General features: G+C 41.4%; 2 protein-coding genes across 4 annotated transcripts; both read left to right on the forward strand.

Moving 5' to 3' along the window:
- Window positions 1-369: 369 nt before the first annotated feature.
- Window positions 370-9,792, forward strand: LOC144636609 (epithelial discoidin domain-containing receptor 1-like). Its single transcript, XM_078495821.1, has 5 exons — window positions 370-456; window positions 1,048-1,355; window positions 3,584-3,725; window positions 7,565-7,903; window positions 9,666-9,792. Exons 1-5 carry the CDS (start codon window positions 393-395, stop codon window positions 9,782-9,784), a joined length of 972 nt encoding a protein of 323 aa, XP_078351947.1. The 5' UTR covers window positions 370-392; the 3' UTR covers window positions 9,785-9,792.
- A 1,267-nt stretch (window positions 9,793-11,059) lies between these two features.
- Window positions 11,060-21,454, forward strand: LOC144636317 (monocarboxylate transporter 13-like). 3 transcript variants are annotated; one of them, XR_013567504.1, is made up of 6 exons: window positions 11,805-11,923; window positions 13,235-13,536; window positions 14,339-14,952; window positions 15,494-15,869; window positions 17,477-17,850; window positions 21,050-21,454. XR_013567504.1 is itself a non-coding variant. In XM_078495496.1 (5 exons), the coding sequence occupies exons 2-5, from the start codon at window positions 13,353-13,355 to the stop codon at window positions 17,767-17,769; spliced, it is 1,467 nt and encodes a 488-aa protein (XP_078351622.1). In that variant the 5' UTR covers window positions 11,060-11,298; window positions 13,235-13,352; the 3' UTR covers window positions 17,770-17,871. The 3 variants fall into 3 exon arrangements, 2 of the variants coding, with proteins under 2 accessions (XP_078351622.1, XP_078351621.1); XM_078495496.1 differs by lacking the exons at window positions 11,805-11,923; window positions 21,050-21,454 and adding an exon at window positions 11,060-11,298 and having other exon boundaries at window positions 17,477-17,871; XM_078495495.1 differs by lacking the exon at window positions 21,050-21,454 and having other exon boundaries at window positions 17,477-17,871.
- The last annotated feature ends 729 nt before the right edge of the window (window positions 21,455-22,183 follow it).

Raw genomic sequence — 22,183 nt, forward strand, 5'->3', positions numbered from 1 at the left:
CATTATCATGTCCTGAAGAGAACCCTGAAGAGGTTGAAAGTTCTAGACGATGTAAATGTAACTTTTTCACGCTCCAAACGGTTGAAAACAAATAAATCTAGAAGAAAATGCTTACATCTGGAAACTACAAATTTACAAAAGCCAAAAATGAGCTGACTTTTAACTAGTGGCTGGCATGAGAAATCGCCGAAAATTTAACTGATAACTGAACTGGAATTCCAGCACTTCCAGCCAGACCTTTACACAGTGGTTCGCTGGACCAAACAAGACTTCAAGCCCTACTTCGAGCGCCTTTGTAGTTTATAGTTAACGTTACTTATAAACCTTTGATAAATAACTGTGGTCTGTTGGTTTTGGTTTGAAGTTGAGAGAGTTTGAAGACAACAACGAGAATGGGACACTTATCATGGTTAATAACACTAACACTTGTGCTCCTGAGTGGACGTACCGTGAGAGGTAGGAAAGTATTAATTAGCTTGATTTATTTTTACGCCTTAATAAGTGAGGATCACTTTTGATGGGGCCCACTTCGTAATCCAATTTAACTTGCAAACTACGCGCCGGACTGACGTTTATTGAGTCAGTCAGTCAATCAGTCAGTCATTCAGTCATTCAGTCAGTCAGTCAGTTAGTTAGTCAGTAAACGTTGGTAATCAATGGGAACTGGGTTTGTGAGGTAGTTAGCTAGCTAAGAATTAAGTCAGTCAGTCAGTCTGTCTGACAAGCAGTCATTCAGTCTGTCAGTCAGTCAGCAGTCAGTCAGTCAGTCAGATCAGTCAGTCAATCAGTCAAGCAGTCATTCAGTCTGTCAGTCAGTCAGTCAGTCAGTCAGTCAGCCAGTCTGTCTGACAAGCAGTCATTCAGTCTGTCTGTCTGTCTGTCAGTCAGTCAGTCAGTTTGTCTGTCAAGCAGTCATTCAGTCTGTCAGTCAGTCAGTCAGTCAGTCAGTCAGACATTTCGCTTGTTTGGTTGTTTGTTTGCTCATTGATTTCCTAAGGTGGAAATTCTGGGATTTTGCTCCAAACGCAATTGCTTTATTTTTTACAGGACAAGCATGTAACAGATTTGCCGTGGGGATAAGCAACAGAACAATAATTAGGGACGATCAGATAACCGCTTCGTCGTCTTTAGGCCCGGAAAACAGACCCTACCACGCCCGTATAGGTGCGACCAGGGGTGACGGATGGTGCGCGGCTTCTGGAGAACAAGACGGAGAATATCTTGAGATCGATTTGGAAAGAGATTATGTGTTCTGCGGTATAGACGTACAGGGTGGCTTTCATGGACACGTGGATACTTTCCAGCTGGCATTTGCTCTAAAGAGAGGAAATTCTTTTGTTCCATATAAAGGCAAGGTAAGTGATCATACTGGGAGGCGCGATGGCCTAATTGTAAGTGCGCCGGACTCCGGATCGACCGGTCCAGGTTCGAGCCCTGGTCGGGGTCATTTTGTTGTGTTCTTGGGCAAGACACTTTACTCTCATAGTGCCTCTCTCCACCCAGGTGTATAAATGGGTACCGGCAGGGGGTAATTCTGTACTAGCATCCCATTCAGGGGGGAATAGAAATATTCCTAGCCGCTCTGCCTAGCCGCTTAATGCTGCAAAATCGGATTTCCGGGATAAGCTCCGGCAGGAATGGGCCACTTAGCTCTAGGCTTCCCTTAAGTGATTATGTTAGAGCAATTTTGTTCAAGGTAATCCGGATTCATTTTTTGTTTTGCTTTTCTAAGCTAATTAACTTAAAGCATTGGTGCCTGGGTGTGTCGCTTTTCTGGTACTCACGATTAACGACCACTCGTTTCGAAATAGAATCAGTCTCCTAGTAGACTAGAACGAGTAGCGCATGTGTAGTTTTCGTCATCTAATCCACCGAGGATGAAGAGAAAACCGTAAACATGTAAACACCACACATATACGGTACAAAACCATGCATAAGTTAAGAAAACACGAGGTTATACTGGTAAGGAACGTGCACCCGTACAAAACGACATTTGTTCGGGTTATCGTGAGGTTGGAGGGTTTAAGGAATCGGAATTCAACTGTCAGTAGTACATTCTTACGCGGAGCCTGTAATAATGCGCTTTTCCCGCCAGGAACGTTTCATGCATCCCCGGGCGGGGGGAGGGGGGGGCGCTCACTTATATGGGCTCTATCGGCATGTGCGGCGGGATAGGGTATGGTTTTTTAGGTTCTCGAGCCTTAAATAGGGTGTTATTTTTGCCTCTTTTGACTTCGTTTTCCCGGGTGTGATCCTAAGATAGTGCGTAAACGTCTAGCTAAATGAATAAGAAATGCTCTGTATATAAAAAACAGAACTATCCGTTTAAGTATTAGTTTTACTTCCAATGTCACTTCACTTCACTTGTCCCCTGGCGCCAAGTTGGTGCATAGGGCCTCCACATGTGCTCTCCATCGATTCCTGTCTTGCGCTGCAGTTCGCACCTCTCTCCAGGACTGCCACCCTGCTTTGGACCTCTCCTTTTCTACTGTGCGCCGCCAGGTTGTTTTTGGCCTGCCTAGCTCTCTTTCTCTTTCCCTCTGGGGTCCATGTCAGGGCTGTAACACAGTCATTGTCAGGTTGTTGTCTGAGGATGTGTCCAATGAATCGCCATCTCCTTCTTCTTACCTCTTCACTTAACCTCTCCACGTTAGCCCTTTCCAGTAGCTCTCTATTACTAATCTTATCTTGCCATTTAATCTTCATTATCCTCCTCAGGCATCGGTTCTGAAACACATCGATTTTCTTAGCATCACCTTCGTTCATTTTCCATGTTTCGCAACCATACATGAGAACTGGTTTGACCAATGTTTTGTATAGCCTGATCTTCGTCTTCCTCGACACACTGCTGGAATTCCATACTCGATTTAGCTTCACAAACGCTCCCCTCGCTTTCCCTAGCCTAGCCTTGATGTCTTCTTCTCCGCCCCCTTGTTTACATACTGTGGCTCCTAGATAGATAAACTTCTCTACATCTTCCAACGCCAGACCATTCACTGTGATGGCTTCATTATTCTTTGCATTGACTCTCAAGACTTTGCACTTCCCGACATTTACCCGAAGGCCTGTCCTTTCTGCATTTTCTACCCGCCTGTTTGTTTTCAACTGCATGTGTCTTTGGGTTGAGGAAATTAAAGCTACATTGTCATCGTCAGTCTAGGTCCTCAAGTTTTGATGTGAATTTCCACCTCAGCCCGGTTCCCTCCTCTTTCACAGTATGCCTCATTACCCAGTCTACAATGAGCAGGAAAAGAAAGCCAGACATTGTACATCCTTGCTTGACACCATTCGTTAGTTCGAACCATTCTGAGGTTGCTTCTTCCTTTGTTCCAATGTAACAGAAACGAAATAGAGTTGACCCGTTCACGCCAATTTTAGTTTTTGTTTTTTCCTTGAATAGGGTGTCATTTTTCGAGTTTGGGCCTTAAAAAGGGTATCAATTTTCGTTTTCTTTATCCTTAAATAGACTCAGGGTTAAGAACCTTTGCAGCACACAACATCCGAAATTTACGGGAGTACACCCCCCCCCCCCCCCCCCTTACCGGGGTTTCACCTGATGCACATCGATTTTGGTTTTGTTTAGATTTTTAAAAGGAAGCTACAAGATGAGGAAGAAGAAGAATTCTATTCTCTAGTGCCGTTTCCTGTTGGAAGTGTTGTCCGGTTTTACCCTTTGTTAGTCACTGGCTTCACGTGCGCAAGAATTGAACTGTATGGGTTCCCAGGTACGGAACTACAAACGTAAAATGTGTGTAAGGAGCTATGTCACAACTTTTTAATTTTTTATGTACAAAATTTTTTTCAAAGCAAAGTAACCCCCGAAAAAAAAGTTTCCCAAATTAAAAAAAAGAAACCACTTAATAAGTAATATTATTAAATTCTCAACCTCGGATATTGCATTTCTAGCTTTGTGATTGGTTCACTGAATCCCGGTCATCAGCTCATATAACTATGTTTGACCTTATATGGGAAATGAGTGCGGCAAGTGCCGCTCAGCGTAAATTTTTCTGCGGGAAGCGACAGTTCAATCAGAAAAATGGTTGAAAAAGCAAATTTGGCGTGCTTTAGGGACCGGTCATTATTTATCGCCTGGGGGGGGGGGGGGGGGGGAAGCGGAGGATTTTGGGATAAACATGGTGAAATTTAGATGATCCCCCCTTTAGACGTTATTCCATGAAGTGATCCCCCCTCATTACTATTGATAACTTTCGTGATCCCCCCGCCGATGTCTTTGCACCCATATTCAGTTACCAGTAATGGAGCCCTGGCAAAAATACCTTCTGCCAAACCAACACTCCACGGAATTGAAGTTTTTTAACAATATTACCGTGAACAGATTTACGAGTCTGTGTTTCGTCGCAAGTAACCTGGGTTCAGGAACTAGCTGCTTGAACAATAGCAAATGCGATTGGCGCTAAACTTGTTAAGATAGAGGAGCTGTCAAACAAAGAGAATAATTTTCTAAAGAGTGAGAAATTTAATAAGTTCATTTTAGGCATAATAAAGAGTTGCATTTGAAGGCGATGAGTTCGCCTATTTAGAAAAAACACAAAGACGAATCACTGCGCTGCACACGGAACCTCAGTCCGCTCCCCGGGGGGACTCCTATATATGAAACGGACGGGGATGCTCGTCGTAAATTTTGAAAAGAACCCCTTAAAGAGACCAATCTGGGTGTGGCTCAAGCTTTTCTTGAGCCCTAAAAGATACCAGAAAACTAAGAATAGAATTTATATTTGTATATTTCTTTGTTTGTAACCCTAAACGAGACCATAATGGCTGAAAATTTAGCGTTTTGCCCGGAACACCCTAAGCGAGACCAAAAATCCGCAATTTTCAACCCCAAGCGAGACGACGAGCATCCCCGTCACTTTCATATGCGATTCCCCCCCGGGGGTCCGCACCTGTACAGGTTTACAAAAGCGCGGATCGATCCCCCCCGGAGAGGCGACAAATACTTCATGCTATTTCACAATGTTTCAGTTATCAGGAGTTATGGTTCACAATTTAGAATCAGCACCTGTCATGTTCAAAGATGAATATAAGCTAAGCATGTTTTAAAGGATAAATATAGACGTGTTAACACAAAACCTTCTCGATATAAATTGAAATGTGCACATTCCCCAGTATGACAGTTTCCGTTTTATAAAAAAAGTTGTGTTACCTTATTCTAACTTATTTTCGCGAGTACTAATTTTCGCGATTTCAAAATAATCGCGAAATTTAGTACGCGCGAAGAAAACATTGCGCGAAATTTAAACACGCGAAAATTAATACCATATTATATACGTCAACAGAACCAAAATTTTTAATGTTTGCAACTGCAACTATCTACCTCTGAAAATATCTTTCCGTCTTGTTTTTGACTATCAACCTTTCTCTGATTACTGTTTCGCTCTTGAACGTCTTAGTACAGTCACCAAAGTTTCCGTCTGCAGGCTCCTTGTAGTTACATTGAGCCAGACCTTTGTACATTTCCAGTAGTTCTTAGTCTTAGACGACTGCTCCATAAAACACTGACAAAATCGCGTAATACACTTTTTCTCTATTTTTTCTTGCAATCGCAAAATTTAATACTCGCGAAATTCGGCTCTCGAACTTTCGCGAAATTAAGTACGCGCGAAAATTAGTAAGAATAAGGTAGAACAAATTGAGACCGCAAATGCAATCATCTCCCAGTAGAAAAGGCGCGTTTATTCTGTATGCTCTTAATTAAACTTGCATTATCCAAACAGATTTGAGTGGTCCTGCATCTGAATCCTTCTAGAATTTTCAGTGATTCCCCCTTTTTGGCTCTCAAGTACGACTGATCCCCCCTCTGTTCATCTATAATTCAAGTGATCCCCCCCCCCCCCAAAAAAAAAAAAAATCCTCCGCTCCCCTTCAGGCGATAAATAATGGCCGGTCCCTTATGAACAAGAAATAAACAGCGGTTCCTACAAAAACCACAGAAATGCCATAGTAAAATTAACTACGCAAAACAAAAGGATTGATGCGAAAAGTTTAATTAATAATGCTTGTAAACACCCAAGAGCGAGTGAATAAATTACAAAAGCAGCAAATAATTTACGAAAGAACGGCAAACTGACACAGTTTCATTCAGTGTACGTCATAAAATTAGGCTTAGCACTTCTGTAAAGTTTGTTACCTTTCAATCTTGGTCTTATCCTTTTAGACTTCAATAAACCTGTTCCACTTTGAGCTCCATTTCGCTTCAAATAATATAGCAGTCTTGATGACAGCCGTGGAGCCGCGAACAAGTACAATGTAAACACTTGCTACGTTCGACTTGCACAAGACGTGTAGTTTCCAGAAAAGGTTTTGCTTCGGATCATCCCGTAAATCTTAACTGTTGTCACAATTTCCAGGATATAAAAAAAGACTTTAGAGGAGATTGTTTGATGAAAACCTTGGGAAGAAAACTCTCTCGCTCGCTTTCCTCGTGTTTCATTCAACTCAAGAAGTGAACACCGTGCCACAAATTTTCCCGCCTCCTCATACAATCACTTCGTTTACATCAAAATGAAATGTCCAGTCGATTTAAACTTAAAGAAGAATTTAATAAAACAATTATTCTATTCGCCCTTGTTGGATACAAGTCGTTATAGCTAACTCGGCGCTTCGCGCCTCGTTGGCTATTTACCACCTCGTATCCAACGCGGGCTCATAGAATAATTCTTAAATAAACACTGAACCTGCATGATAAACAAGGAAGATTAAAGATGGATTGCCAATGGCAAATGTGATAGGAGGGGCCCTGAAGGGGTAAAATGGGAACTGGGATTTGGGCAAAATCTTACAGGGAAATTAGGATTTGGATCACTGGGACTGGGAATCACAAACAAATAAACAATAGAACTGGGAATTGGATTTGGAAAATTGGGAAAACAATAGGCTGGGAAATGGTATTTGGGTAAAACGTGGGCTGGGAAATGGCCGCATTTTATACCCCCGTTCAGGACCCTATGATAATTTTATGGTCGCTCAAGTTTAATATCCCAGTTCAGGAATCTTATATGTCGCTCAGTTAGCGTCAATGGATTACGTCTGCGTTTTGGCATAATTCGCTTAGTGTGTCCCTAGTACGACTATTATCTCTGATGTTCTCACCATTGAGCTACAGAGAGACTGAGTCACGGGAAGGGAACACCCCCAAACAATTGGGTGGGGGTGTAAGGCGCGCTTCTTGCGTGTAAAACCCCTACTTTATTTACGACCAAAATATGCGATTTGCCCCATCCTATTTCAGACATGACCCAAAAACTGAAAACCTATTTCAGTCCGGTCCTGCACCCAAGAAGTACTCGGTCTGCTTAAAACTTTAAAAGGCTTTTTCGATATATTAAAATTCATCTAAGTAGCGTGGCCTAGCCGGGACACAGACAAGAGGAAATTTAACAAGAATGTGTATTCATTCTTTTTATTTGTATCCTCTAGGCCTCGCTGCCAAGTTGAATTTTAATATATCGAAAAAGCCTTTCAAAATTTTTGGAGAATGGCTTCAAATTCCCGATGTTGATGAAATCGCACATTTTGGTACAATACTAATTTGCTTTCCTTCCAGGTCCAAAGGTCACATGCGCACCTCAATACATAATTGTCGAATTCAAAAAGAGCTACTACACGGATCTTGAAGCTCCAGAGATGCATTTAATAAACACAAGCTGCTTGGCGGAGTCTGACAGCGACACTCACATTACTTTCCACATTCCTTTCCGAGGTTGTGGAACAGTGAGGATACAGACCAATGACTACCTGGAGTACAGAAATGAGATAATTCGTCACATAACAAAAGGAACAGTTACCTATAAGATGGATTTGAATTTCCCTATAACCTGCAAATATGACAGTAACGTGACCTTGAACGATGTGAATTTTGAAGCAGTTGAAGGTGAAACTACTGGTATGTAACGCTTTACTTTATAAGTCGTTATTATCCAACTCCGCTTCGGGGACCCGGGTGGGGGGTAGGCCTTTCTCGATTATGCTAGTAAAACTGGTATTTAAAAAATGCACTCCCATACATGAGCTATATAGGATGTGCCGCTGTGAAGGGTATGGTTTTCAAGGAGTTTAGTCTGGGATAGGATATAGAAATCACAGAGTTTTGGACTAGAACAGGGTAGTATTTACCGGGAAACTGATTGGTGGTATGACGAATTAAGTCCAGTTAATAGGAATAGAAACTCAGAAGAGAAAGAGGCTTTCCTAAACGTAAAAAAATCATCGCGGCATTGTTTTTGACAGATGGTTTTCCATTAAAACACTGATAGTGATACAGTTCTAAAAAAAGCAAGTCTGGGATAGGGTAGGGATTTTCGGTGTCCAGTCTAGTATAAGGTTGCAAAAATCAGCTGAACATGGTCTGGTATAGGGTAAGGGCTTCAAATTCTCAGCGGCACACCCCCACCCAAAAATATACAGGGTGCCCCCCCCCCCCCGGGTTCTTGGAGTACAGTCAAATATCTCACGATATTTGTACTCTACAAGTTCAGTTTCTCCTAACCGCATGAAATGTTCAAAAAACGGTGGAAAGACAGGATTTTGAGAAAAGAAAATGGCAATATATGAGGGTCGGGATGGTGTTATCTGCTAGGATCTTATGGCCTTGTCGAGAAATCAGATGCGTTTTCTTTAGCTGATAGCTGACATCTGAAATATGCAAAATTTATTGATGGAAATTTTATCTGATAGTTGAGATTCATTATTTGCTGTGAAAACTCAATCTCGTAAAGTCGACTTGTGGCAAGTCTATTGAGATTCCAGCACCCCCTCCAGACACTCGTATATCTCTTATTAGACATTTTGGTGTATAGTATCGCTGTAGATTTTTACTTGTCCGTGTGTTCTGACTGGCAGCCCGGCCATCCAGGCTCGTCAAAATACTTCAAGACTCCGGCGTCAAACTATACAGTGATGCTACACACCAAACATGTTAATTAACAATTAGACGGCAAGCTCGGGGTTTTTCCGGTTGTTAGTTGGGGGGGGGGGGCCCCCCCCAAACAAAAAAAAAAGGGAAGAAACAAAGGGGGGCCTTTTTTTATTTTGTACATCCCTCTTTCTCTTTTATTAAAATCTTATTTTTTTTTTATTTTTTTTTTTTTTTTTTTAAAAAAAAAAAATAAACCCACGCCCCCCCCCCCCCCCCTCCCTCTCTTATAGATACAAGCCCCCCTATCTATAAACATTAAATACAACAATAACAAAGGGGGGGGGGGGCTAATAACATATATGTTTTCTTGAAAAATTATTTAAATTTGGTCTAAAAGTTTAATTACGGTCATGTGCCGACGCCGTTTCAGTGCGTAATTCCAGTTTCTTTTAACGCCAAGTACCAGTACCATTTTGTTTCTCAACTCCTTCCAGTAGACTCACAAAAACTCGTGAAATAAGTACAGATCTGACAGATAGCCAGTGGTATCTGTACTTTATAGGAACCGGTTTAACAGGTAAATTATAGTTTTCTTAGTTCTCTTGAGCGCGCGCAGCATAAAAACCACAGATGATTAGAAATTTAGTTCCCCTTCCTCGCTAATAAAAAAACCTCCTATAATCTTAGGGTGCGTTTCTTTGGGAAAAATCCAAATCGTTTTTCCAAAAGTTTTTTTTTTTTTTACTTAGTGTAGTAATAATAACCAGAAATCCTTAATTCTTATCCACAGACGGACCAGCTGTTGCTGGTGCCCGACTGCACCCACTGCATTGTTGGCTGGTTACCCTGTGGTTATCTGGAGCTGTGCTCTACTGGGTTTCCGTTGCCAAACGTGGACAATTCTGTTGATTTGCCATTTTTTGCAATTGATTTATTAAAATCGTATACTTGTCTATGTAAACTAGCACTTGTGTTTGTTGTTTTCCACGTTTTAGCACGAGGACATTTTGCTGTCTGGAGAACGGCTGGCACAGCGAAGTGACTAAAGTGCCTCAGATACAAAGTAGTAATTTACACGGTTTTTCCACTTCTTTTGTCAAACAAGCGTTAAGCAATATATAATGCCTTTGGTTGGTCGGCAGCTGAGATTTGCAACCCATTGCATGACAGCGTTTTGCAACCCTAAAAGAGTTTTTGACGGCTAAAAATAATATTGGTGTTCACTCCTGAACATTATGAGATCAAAAACCGTAATTTGCACTCCCTAAGAGAGACGAAGATCATCCCCGTCCATACTGGAGTCCCCCTCCCCCACCCTCGGGTAAATCATCTCACCATTTTCGGCTTTGCGTTACATGCATACTACGTGACATTAGGGACGGACCATTAGTTTCTTGGGGGGGGGGGGAGGGGTGAAAAATTTTCCTCTGCAAACTTTCTTTTAGTTTATGCAACTCTGCAAACATTTTTTGTTATACATATTGTATTTGCAAACAATTTATTTTGTCTTTCTAGGCCCTGCAAACCTTTTTTTTTTTCAATATTTTTCATCCCCCCCCCCCCCTCCAAAAAATAATGGTCCGTCCCTTATAATTATTAACTGTGGCCAAAATTAAAGCGAGAAATTCGATCAGAGAAAGACATCACAGACACCTGGTGTGCTTGGGTGGGGCTGACCGATTTAAAGCTGTAAACAGTTATCAATAAGACAAACTGAAGGGACGCAAACGAAATGCTGCATCGAGGACACGAGAGATCGACAGCAAAAAAGAAAAACAAACAACGCAAGCAAGGCGACAACACGTGAAAAAGGCGCGAGACAACACCACGACGGAACCGAACAGGAGCAACCGCGGACAGCTGCGCATGGAACCACAGCGCGGTGAGCGAACAAAGACGCCAGCCCAAAGGCCAACGCAAAAAATGCCCAAAACCCGTACACTGCGCAAATGTTCGGAATGGCGTGCCACCACATGGCGGAGACCCATCGTGACACGAACGCCCCCGAAACACGTGATGTGGCAGCGCGTGAGGGGGAAGAGAAGACGGAACGATACAGTGTACGGGATGGGCAATGCGGGGGGGCGGACGCACACCCGGATGAGCCAAGAAGAAAGCGGCGGGAACGCGCGGCCAGCGTGGGGCCGCAGCCACGAGAGACAGGGCAGTGTTAGTTATCAATATTGAGCTCTGAATGAAGTCTCCAAGGTCACGAAATGAAAAATAGCGCGAATATCATCATTAACGATTACTTTTACAGTATCGAAGTTATGGGCAGACGAGACCTTTCGAGACGTGGAACCGGAATTGACCATGCCAGGTCATGCCACACACGGTGCTCGTCCGTAGCTAGCCGTCGCAGCCCACGATTACGTGACTCATTTCGTGCTCACAAGAGTTCAGCTGCAAATTATCTGTTGAAGGTCAGTAAACAATCTTTCGGTCAGTAAAACGAAAACCAGAACAGCTGGGTTCGCAAACGCTAAATAACAAGCAACAATGCAAAGTGCCCTTTTTGACCCGCATGATAAGTTTTGCGACCGCTGAAATTTTTCGACGGTGAAATTGATTGACGTTTTCGTTTTAACCCCATGGATGGAGCATTTTATTTTTTGGGGGGGAGGGGGTGGGGGGTTTGGAGGGGAGTGGAGTTGGGCATTTTTCTGAGCTTGCTGTTTTTCCGTCTTGTGTTTTTGCAAGAATTTTTTTTTACCTTGGCTTGCGCAGTTTCACCTTTGCTTGCTGTGCATGATTTTCTTCCCTATTTTTGCTGTGCAGGATTTTTTTGGGAATTGCCCGAATCCTCACCACTCGCTCCCCCCCCCCCCCCCCGAAAGTAAAATGGTCCGGCATCCCTTATTGAAATGCGACCGTGTAAACTCAAATAAATATTTGTTTCCGGTCATGCAATTTGATTTTCCAGCCGATTTTGCCAGCCAAAATAAAAGTTAGTCTGTAAAGCGCCTCGGTCTCAGTGAGGCTGGCGCTCAAATAAATCCACTGGTTTCGTTTTGGCCAAAGCTTGCTAGGAAGTTGATCCAGTCCCAGGTAAAAATTTAATTGTAACAAGGTTATTCTTAAAACGACAATAGCGTCAGTTTTGTTATATTAATAATAATTTATTCGTTTACCGTAAGGAATATTTTGTTATCGAGCGTCGGCCTTTGCCGGATCGCCTAGCGCATAATATTTCTTGTTCAAGGTTAAGGTCGGTTGCTAATCGCTGACAGAGCTCGAAATTGCAGTCGAATCCAGTGGAACACAATCGCATGATCGAGACCGATGGAACTTAAAGAGGCTAATGGTAAATTCCACTGAAGTCGTAGCTGAGGCGCTGGGTCCCTTGCATGGGAAAATCCGAGCCCGAGACTTACATGTATTGGTTTACATAAGGCATACGATCTTCTTCATAAATAGAAATTAAAACTGAACCAAGACCCTAAGCCAAAAATCTTAACAAATCCGAGACTCCACTGAAGACCTTGCGGCACGAAAACGCTCAAGTCTTCGAGAGGGACACACAGATGAAATTCCGTGACTCATCGCAAAAGCCTCTGAGATTCCGTGGTCTGATTGAAGAATATTCAGAAAACCACAATTTTACAAGTACATCTGCCAGCCCTGAACTTTAGACCCGGGATTTTAGATTCCGATTGATTGTATTTGATCGACTGTTATATTGAAACAAATACACTATTTTCTTTTTTCTATAAGAATATTGTTTTTTCGGGCCCAGGCTGAATATTCTTACTTTTTATGCCGATTTTAGACGGAAATATTGTTGTGAATATTTTTAGATTATAAGGTATGCCATTTTCGTTTGGGGTCCAAGCGTTTGGGGATTGGGGTATCAGTTACAAGTGTATATAACGAGTACGTACGTCTTGCAGGAATGTTGTTAGCATCAAACGGATAATGCTGCTTTTGTTGCTTTTAAGCTAGTTTTGTCAGTAAGAGAAAGGAAGAATTTTAACGGTTTAGTTAAAAACATATAATTGTATTTTATTTACACATTTTCAACACACAAAATTATGTTCTTTTCAAAATCTCAGCCTCGGGTTCATTCCTTAAATATTCTTAAAATTTGACAAATTTCTGCCTCAATATTTTTATTAAATATATTCTAATAGAAAAAAGAGTGTACTAGATTAAGAATGCTTGCAGTCTGTTTTTATCTCGAAAAAACGAAAGGAGAACGGGCGAAGAGCAGCGGATAAGCGGAGTGCAGGCAGTCCAGAACTGGCCTGAACAACAGAGAAAAAACTTAGCCCGAAAATGGGCTGCCATTGAGAGGTTCGACTTGATATTATGATTTTCAATTTTTTTTTCTGTTTTTTTTTTTTATTATTTTCTCTACAGTGAGTATTTTAAAGTTCCTGCTGGGATTTGCGTTCAGAGGATAAACCGCGAAAATTGCCTAAAAAGCCAAACGTGAACTTTATTCGGCTGTCAAGAATACTTTGATGCCATTCAAACCATGTGTACAGGGGAACACTGTACTAGACGAGAAATGCCACGAAAGCAAGATAGTCGTTGGTCTAATGTTGTCTGTCTGTGTGCTACATTGTCTCAAGCTCTAATTATGGGCATCGCTGTAGGCTCTTTTAGTGTGTTCTTGCCAGTTATTATGGAAGAGTTTGATTCCAGCAGGGGAGAAACAGGTGAGTATTAAAGCGGTTAAATAAATCATTCGATTCTTACATACATTCATTACCTGAGACCATTTAAAAAAACGCTTGATCGCAGGTTACCAGTTGAGGTTTATTTTATCTTCCACGGGTTGTGGTTATTTTAAATTTCATCGAGGTGAAAATGTGCGTCTTACGAAAGGGTTAAAATCCGGGATTCCCATGCACTAAACTGCCTCTTACTCCGCATGGGGTGGGGTACAAAAAAGATTTTTACATGAGTAGGCTCCGCCTCGAGGCCTAGACCCTTACCCTTTTATATACCATTTTTGACCGAAAAGTTAACCCTTTCGTATACCTTCGATAGAAAATGGTACCCCTTTCACATACCTACAGAAGAGAAATTGCATCTCTTTTCTTAATTTTTCACTTGAACAATCCCTTAAAGTTCAAAGATGAATCTACAGTTTGGTGAGTCTGTTAGAGACATTGCGAAAGGCTCTTTTACATACCTAATGACAGTTTTCCCTAGTACCCTTTTCTTACTTAAACCCGTGTACTGAATTACCTACCCTTCTATATAGCTATAGGTACAGCCTAAAAAGGGGAACTCATTCGGGCGGAGACCTCCTGTACAGTCTATGGTCTACTATGCTTAAGGCAGTATCTCCGCCCTGGAGAGGGGGGAGGGGCGGAGAACCTAAACTTTTCCACATACCGCTTCAGAGTTAGGTCCGGCACCGGAAACCGAGGTAAGCTCCGACGGTATGGAGCTTACTTTGGCCGATGTGCCCCGTTATACTTTTAAAACTGATTCAGCTTTATTCCTTAACAGCCTGGGTTGGCTCAGCAGCACTGGGACTGAGCTATTTTGCCGCTCCCTTGGCGGGACGCTTGTCAGAACGTTTCGGTTGCCGCGTCATCACCATATTTGGCGGTTTGACATGTGCAGTAAGCCTATTTATCACCTCCTTAGCCAAGACCATGATTCATATGTTCTTCTCGTACAGCCTGATGTTTGGTTTGGGGGCGGCTTGTGTTCGCACGTGCACATTCCTCATTGCAGCGAAATACTTTCATCGTCGACGTTCGTTTGCCACAGGCGTGGTATCATCTGGTCCAGGGATAGGTATGTTTGTGTATGGACCGCTCATTCAGCAGTTACTGGTTTGGATAGGTCTGCAAAACACGTATCGTGCCTTGACAGGTTTTTCGTTGCTCGTTTGCCTTCTTGCTGGAACTTTCAGTCCCAATGTCGATGAAGAAAAAGAAGAGCACAAATGTCGAATGGAAACCAGCCAAGGAGAAAACGATAGTAGTGAAAACAAGACGTCTTTTTCATGGAGGAACGTTTTAAACTGCTCAGCATGGAAAACGCCGACATTCACAATTATAACCATAACTTTTACGGTGATCGCGCTCGGAGATTATGTCCCTTTAACTCATTTGGTAAGTTGTATACATGCATGTTGGGTAACTTGAGCATTGCATTGCCAAATCTTTGTTGCTAATTAATGCAGATTTGAAGGACGCTTCTCAAATACCCCTCGCTGGATAGTAAGAAGTAAAAAAATGTACTTCAAATAACTTACAAAGAGTGGTCATGTGGTGGCCGAGTGGTTAGTTTGCGCTGGATCGGTCGGTCCGTAGTCGAGCCCTGCCCTGGGTCACTCCGTTGTGTACGATAGGCTCCGGCTGTATGGGCCACTTGGCTCGGGCACAGACTTTACCTTTTATAGTAATTTTAGTCCGAGAGTATGAGAAGATGAGCGTAAGGTTTCCCTATTTCAAACTTGTTACAGTTACAGTTACAGTACAATTGAACAATGTTTTGTTGTCGTAAAAATGTCTACCTTCGTCTTTGTGTCGGTAAAACATGTATCCGTGACTTTTTTATGAGACCTGCTTTGGTGTCCGTATTAACGGGGTTCCACTGTATTTATTATACCATAATTTATTTATTTTTTATTTGTTTCCAACATTTTTTAAGGTCAAACACTGCAAAGAACTTGGTATCCCAGGAGACAGCGCGTCCAGACTCATTATGTTCTTTGGCTTAGCCTCGTTCTCGAGTCGAATCCTAATTGGTAGACTAGGCGACTGTAAATGCGTCAACAATTTATCACTTCATGTGGTTCAGATTGGCTTGTTGACCATTGCTGTTGCCATTTTACTTCTTCCATTAGCACGGAGTTACTCAGCTTTTGTAGTTTTTTCAGTTGTTGACGGATTTTGTGACGGTGCCGTAGGTTCTCAGTTGAATCTTTTACTCTTAACAACTGTAAGTCCAAAACTGAGAGCGACTGCCTTCGGCTACGCCAATTGTTTGGTATCGTTATCTGTTGTGACGGGTCCTCCTTTGGCAGGTTTGTTTGTTTATTTGTTTGTTTTTATACATCGCTTACGTGACAAGTATGGACCGGAGATGCGGTGGCCACGTTGGACCCCGGATCGATTGCCGGGTTCGGCTTCGATTTTAACTCAGTCTTTTTCTGAGTATTTTCTCATAGGGATAACCCCAAAATTAAACGTCCTTTATAAGAGGTCTATTTTGCTCAAACCCTGGCCGAGCTGTGGCCAATTTTTTTTGTTCTTGCGCAAGGGTAGCCAGACATTTAGTCTCATAGGGCCGCCATCATCCACCCAGGAGTTTGAATGGGAACTAGCGAATGCTTGAGGGGATTTCACCGTGGTCAAACGTCTCAGGCAGCTTTCTTTTTCACTTCGACGTTTTTTGTTCATATTGAAGTGTTAGTACGAGCAAGGATAGATAAAATTGTTGCTGAGTGTAAGCATTATTCCATTTCCGCAGGTAAACAAGTGCTTTGACAAAATGGCGCCGACAAGTCCGCATATTGTTTTTTTCAAAAACGTAGAACTTTTTTTAGTAAAGCACCAAAAAATTTAGTAAACCCTTTGGATACCGGCTATGTATCGAACTTTGAACTGTGAAAATTAAAACCTTATCTGTGCAGTACTTTTCTTATTTTTTGCATATTTCTGTCGTTTGACCGCGGTCGATGAGGGGATAGGGTAACCCAACGTCCCAACCGGGGTAGACTACCTAGAGCAGTCCCTCTGCTTTTAGTCCGTCAAGCATGAGAGTGAAAAAAATGGCCAAGGGAAACCTGGAGGGGAGACGTGTCTCGCTCCCAGACTTTCTGCGGTCATTTTTTTTACGCGTCCTCTTTTTCGCTGGGAGGCGCGGTGGCCTTATTGTTAATGCACTAGACTTCAGATCGAGCTGTCTGGGTTCAAGCCTTGTAGGCCGGTGTCACTGCGTTGTGTTCTTGGGCAAAATACTTTACTCTTATAGTGCCTCTCTTCGCTCAGGTGTATACAGCTATTTCGAGAAAGGTTGTCGAAAAAAAGAACATCAAAGTGCACGCGACAAGACCGAAAGGTGGTCTGGGTATTCACTGGAATTTTGCATATTGGCCTAGAGGAAATTTACAAGTTTGTATTTTTTCACGTGGGGAATTTGTTTTTCTTCTCAGGAGGCCTATATCTGTAGCTTTATATTTACTGGCGCATGTCTTTGAGTGAGGAAAAATTCTTCTGAACTTCAGAGGGTCTAAACGTACCTTGTTTCTACATGTCTGAAAAGAAAGAAAACCTGAAAATTGCGCTTATTTTGTTGTTATATCTCATTAGTATTCAACACGTGCAGTAGCTCAATACGTCTACCCATACTACCTTTAGGGATTGGCTTGTGCAGTTTTGTGCTTTTTTCCGACAACGTTTCTCGAAATAGTTGTAAATGGGTACCGGCGAATTTAATGCTGGGGGGGAGAACCCTGCGATGCTGTAAGTAATACTTTTTTTGACGTTTTTTATAAGACGGCTGCGTAATAATTATAAGATGTCGAGACTTCCAAATATCCCACCGCGTGGCGAACGAGCTTGGATATAGCTTTCGTTAATCAATCAGTTTTCTATCTGTATATAATCCCTGTTTCTTATATTTTGACAGGTCTCATAGCAGACAAACTGGGATCTTATGCCCCTGCTTTTTACGTCGCTGGAAGTGAAGTTCTTCTTGGAACATGTATAACTGCTCTTTTGTTTTGCTTTAAATCGCCACCCGAGACTGAAGGCAAGGCAGAACTAGTTTCATTAACAACGACACATTGGAAAAATTCAGGAGAAATGGAGGTCGGTTTTAAAAGAACTGTTCGCCTAGTTGTTGAACTTCATCAAGAAGACCCAGTAGAAAAAATCTCAATTTTGCCCGCGTCTGACCACCACCGGAGTACAGATGTTTAGCACGGAACAGACACATGCAGCTTACTTCTGTTTTAATAACTGTTTAACGTGTTTCGTACCTTTTTATGCTGCTGTCCAAACGTTGTGCAAATTCTGGAAAGATTAATTCAGGACAACTCGGATAGTATTAATCGGATTAATATTAATCCTAATGATTATTATAATCCAGTAGCGGACTGGTATGCCTCAATTCTATAATTCAATGCTGCAATCCTTTCTTGAACTAAAATCCTCCAGAAACTGACTTTGGGCAAGATAGCTATTAACAATAAAATGACGAAAAGACTTTCTTTACAAATCGTGTTTAAAAAAGGAATTTTCCGTATACACGACCTCCAGAGGAAGGTCTCTCAAGTGAATTACCCAAAGTACTTAAAATGCAATTTCCTACATATCTGCAGTAGTTTCGCAACCGACGACGTGAAAAGGCAAAGCAAACTGATTAATTACTTCACCAGAACAGTCTTTCCAGCTATCACCAAAAGTGAACCAAAAAAAATTAGAGCAGATAAGGCACGAAGGATGTAGAAAAGGAAAGTTCTACTCATAAGACTGAAAGAAAAAACTATAGAGTGAGCTAGTAGAGGAGGTGCCCATCAGGTAAAAGTAATGACCCCCACTCAAATGAATGACCAATATGGAGTAGATCAAATAAGCACGTAACGGACGCTTTCTTCTTTTGCTATTAGAAAAAAGAATATTCCAAGCGTCGTCTTAATCAACAACTCAATCTAGTAAGCCAATTGATTCGATAGGCGGCCGCATTTTGACCCCTGTATCTAATATAAAATACCCTAACCCTAAAGATTTTTTTAATAAGTGCAACTGCTAAACAATTTAAATAAACGTATCCGTATAACTATTTTACACTTGCAGCTCAAATTGTATAGAAATTTGTATCACTCTCCTTTACAACAACAACAGCACCATCATCAACAGAATTTACACCGTTCATGCTTCTGATCTTCTCACTTCAAAGTCACTGAAGGCATTTTCTACTCGCTCGGCATCCCTTTCATGAACGTTAAACGCCACGCGTACTTTGGCGCCCTTGCAGGTCGACCGGAATCTCCCCTACTCCACTTTGCATCTTCAAGCACTAAGCTGGGAATAGATGAAGCTTGATGTAAACATACTTTATTGTTTGAAACAGCGGAATAGTTTTTTCGTGAACTTGACATCATAGCGGAGCTCCCAAGGCGCCCAAGGCGCCTTGTGCGGAGCCCCATAGGCAGGAAATGGTATGAAAGAAGGAACACTATCGAAATGAGTTCATGGTCAACATGGATAGCGGATGGTTCGCGGGCGCGTACGTACGGCGTACGGAGTTGCGCAACATGGCCGCCATAGTTTGATGGTAGAAATAGGAAGAAGAAGGCCGTATAAAGGCGGTGTATAAAGGCGGCCTGTAAAATTAAAGAGGTGAAAAGAAAAACAAGAAGAATGAAACAAAATGTGGCTGAAAATACGGAGAAAGTAATCGACCGCCAAAAAAGTGGACAGAGCCATAACGACGAGACTCGTGTCATCTGTAAAGCCAGCACGTACATGACGGAGACGAAAGTAAATCGGGTTGAAGAAAAACAAACCATTTTATGCTACGGGGGAAAAAAAGGAAAAAAAAAGGAAAAAAGAAAAAACAACTTGACCCTCTGGGATTTGAACTCACGACCTCCGGATCCGCAGACTGGCACCTTACCGATTGAGCTAATCCGACAGACTCTGTAAGGCACGTTGAATATATCCTATATCAATGTAATAGATATGTGGAGTCTACTAAACTGCTGCGAAACTATAACAGGATGCGAAATTTTATTGTAGAAAGAGATAATTTACTGTACTCTAAAGTAATTTTTCGTGCCATGAGTAATGATTTTGCCCCGCTTTAAGATTATTATTTCTGTCGTACTGCTGACATTCGGTTTAATGTGAGTATTTAAATTTGTCTTGAACCTATAAACCGCCATAAACATTAGTACTTTGGCCGCTTATTCACTAGAATGAAAACATTGTAAGCTCCAGTGAAAATTAAAGAGATTTGAAAAGAAAAAAAGAAGAATGAAACAAAATGTGGCTGAAAATTACGTGTAGACTGAGTAATCGACCGCCAAAAAAGTGGACATTGAGAGCCATAATCGATCGATGACTTTCGTGTCTATGTAAAGCCAGCATCGTACATGAAGGAGATGAAAGCTAAATCGGGTTGATATAATAAACAAACCATTTTATTGCTACGGGGTAAAAAAAAAAAAAAAAGAAAAGAAAAGAAAAGAAAAACTCGACCCTCTGGGACTTGAACTCACGACCTTCCGATCCGCAGACTGGCACCTTACCGATTGAGCTAATCCAACAGACTCTGCGTTACACGTTGAATATATCCTATATCAATGTAACAGATAGTGGAGTCTACTAAACTGCTGCGATATAACAGGATCGCGAAACTATTTTCTATTGCTAGAAAGAGATAATTTACTGTACTCTAAAGTAATTTTTCGTGCCATGAGTAATGATTTTGCACCGTTTAAGATTTTATTTGTGTACTGTGACATTCAGTTGTTTAACGTGAGTATTTAATTTGTCTTGAACCTATAAACCGCCATAAACATTAGTATTTGGCCGCTTATTCACTAGAATGAAAAATTGTAAGCTCCAGTGAAAATTAAATAATGGGGAGCTCCGTTTTAGGTTGTAAATTATATTTACATATGCTTACCATGTCAGTTCCAGATACTATTTTCATCAACAAAAGGCACCAAGAGAAGGAGAATTTTGTTCTAGTTGCATTGTGATATGCCGACTCTGAACCTGAAACAGTTGGTGTGTTTGGGATTGTCGCTATTTCTTCGCAGCTGGTAACGATTCCCTGTCGTTAGGTCTCCTTTTTTGTAAAAGAACATACTGACGGACGGATTCGCTGACCCAGAGGCGTTGATCCTTTTCTTTTACTTCTAGGGTCAACAACATCGTCTAATCTAGCTTTAGCATACGCAAAAGTGATCATCATGTGAGGAGTATAGCGAGTTGTGTTGTAGTCTCCAGTTTGATTGTATATACATATCTGTCAGATAGTAAATAGAATATCTGTTATCCGAACATTCACGGAATTTATCGGGATTATAATAGAGATTAATATTAATCTGATTATAATTTATAATATCTAATCCTTCCAATTTTTTGCCGTGCCTATCTTACTGGATTTTCTATTACTGATATATAATCCTTATAATCTTTATTTTTAATCGCGGATTAATATTAATCCGAGTTGTCCTGTTAATTGGAGGACGAGCGCTACTTCCAAATAAGCGTTCACGCAAATACAATACTTCCAAGTCTTTTTTCGTAGCTAGCGTGCTTTGAAGTTTTCTATTTATTTTCATGATGCCATGACATGTGATATCTAGCTTGCGTAGCTGGTGGGATTAGCGCGGGGTGTGGGCTCGACTCCTCCCCAATTTCCTCCGGCGCGGCTCCGTCTCTTCCGTTCGCTTAAAACAAAGCGACTCGCACTCGGTTCGCGAATTTCGCCAGCTACGCAGGCTATGTGATATTATGAAAACGTTAGGCTAGCTGCAAGGGTACTTAGCAACTTTTCCGTAACGAACTGTCCAATGAGAAGCGAAAATCCCGAGTAGAAAGCGGACCGCGCGGAAATTTCAGGATAACCGAGCAATTAGGGACGGACCATTATTTTCTTGGGGGAGGGGGGGGGGGGGTTTTTTTTTTTTTTTTTTTTTTTTTTTTTTTTTTTTCTTTTTTTTTTTTTTTTTTTTTTTTTTTTTTTTTTTATTTTTTTTTTTAAAATTATTTTTTTTTTTCTTCCCCCCATTTTTTTTTTTTTTTTTTTCTCCCCCCCCCCCCCCCACAAAAAAAACCCCCTTAGTTTCTCTCGAGCTTTATTAACCTTTAGATCGGTTGGTCTCTTTTTACCGCGAACACTGAGGCTTATATAAGAAAAGGCTAGGACTCATCGATTTAACAGGAATACACGTTTAACAAATGGTTGGACGACAGAAGGGGAATAAATTATGTTAAACACTTCTGCGAGCATTTAGTTAAAGCTATAAATAACTAAAAATATGCATACTTGTTTGTCATCAAGTTTTCTGTGTTTTTTTTAAGAATGTGTGCGTGTGTTGTTGCAGATTTCCACTGTGCCACTACGCTACTCATCGTCTTGCCCGTGTAAACATTTACTATTCTTGATATTTTCTTAACACACTATCTTAACGGAGAGCGAAACTTAATGTACTTGCTAAATACAATTACTCTACTTTATTCTTGTCAGACTAGTTACTTAACTACGACAAATAGAGGCAATTGATTTGAAGCAATTATGACCAACTGATAATTTCAATAGAAGGCGAACAATAACGGAAAACGAAACAATTGACAAAAGACCTTGGCATGAATGTTC

This window comes from Oculina patagonica, chromosome 13, assembly GCF_052425735.1.
Source record: "Oculina patagonica isolate OP01 chromosome 13, crgOcupat, whole genome shotgun sequence".
In the NCBI taxonomy this organism is placed as follows: domain Eukaryota; kingdom Metazoa; phylum Cnidaria; class Anthozoa; order Scleractinia; family Oculinidae; genus Oculina; species Oculina patagonica.

Bases quoted from the DNA above. Each gene is read 5' to 3' on its own strand.
- LOC144636609 (XM_078495821.1), top strand. From the start codon at position 393: ATGGGACACTTATCATGGTTAATAACACTAACACTTGTGCTCCTGAGT. The intron at 457-1,047 runs GTAGGAAAGTAT...TATTTTTTACAG, and splicing joins GAGTGGACGTACCGTGAGAG to GACAAGCATGTAACAGATTT. The intron at 1,356-3,583 runs GTAAGTGATCAT...GGTTTTGTTTAG, and splicing joins TTGTTCCATATAAAGGCAAG to ATTTTTAAAAGGAAGCTACA.
- LOC144636317 (XM_078495496.1), top strand. From the start codon at position 13,353: ATGTGTACAGGGGAACACTGTACTAGACGAGAAATGCCACGAAAGCAA. The intron at 14,953-15,493 runs GTAAGTTGTATA...ACATTTTTTAAG, and splicing joins ATGTCCCTTTAACTCATTTG to GTCAAACACTGCAAAGAACT. The intron at 15,870-17,476 runs GTTTGTTTGTTT...ATATTTTGACAG, and splicing joins GACGGGTCCTCCTTTGGCAG to GTCTCATAGCAGACAAACTG.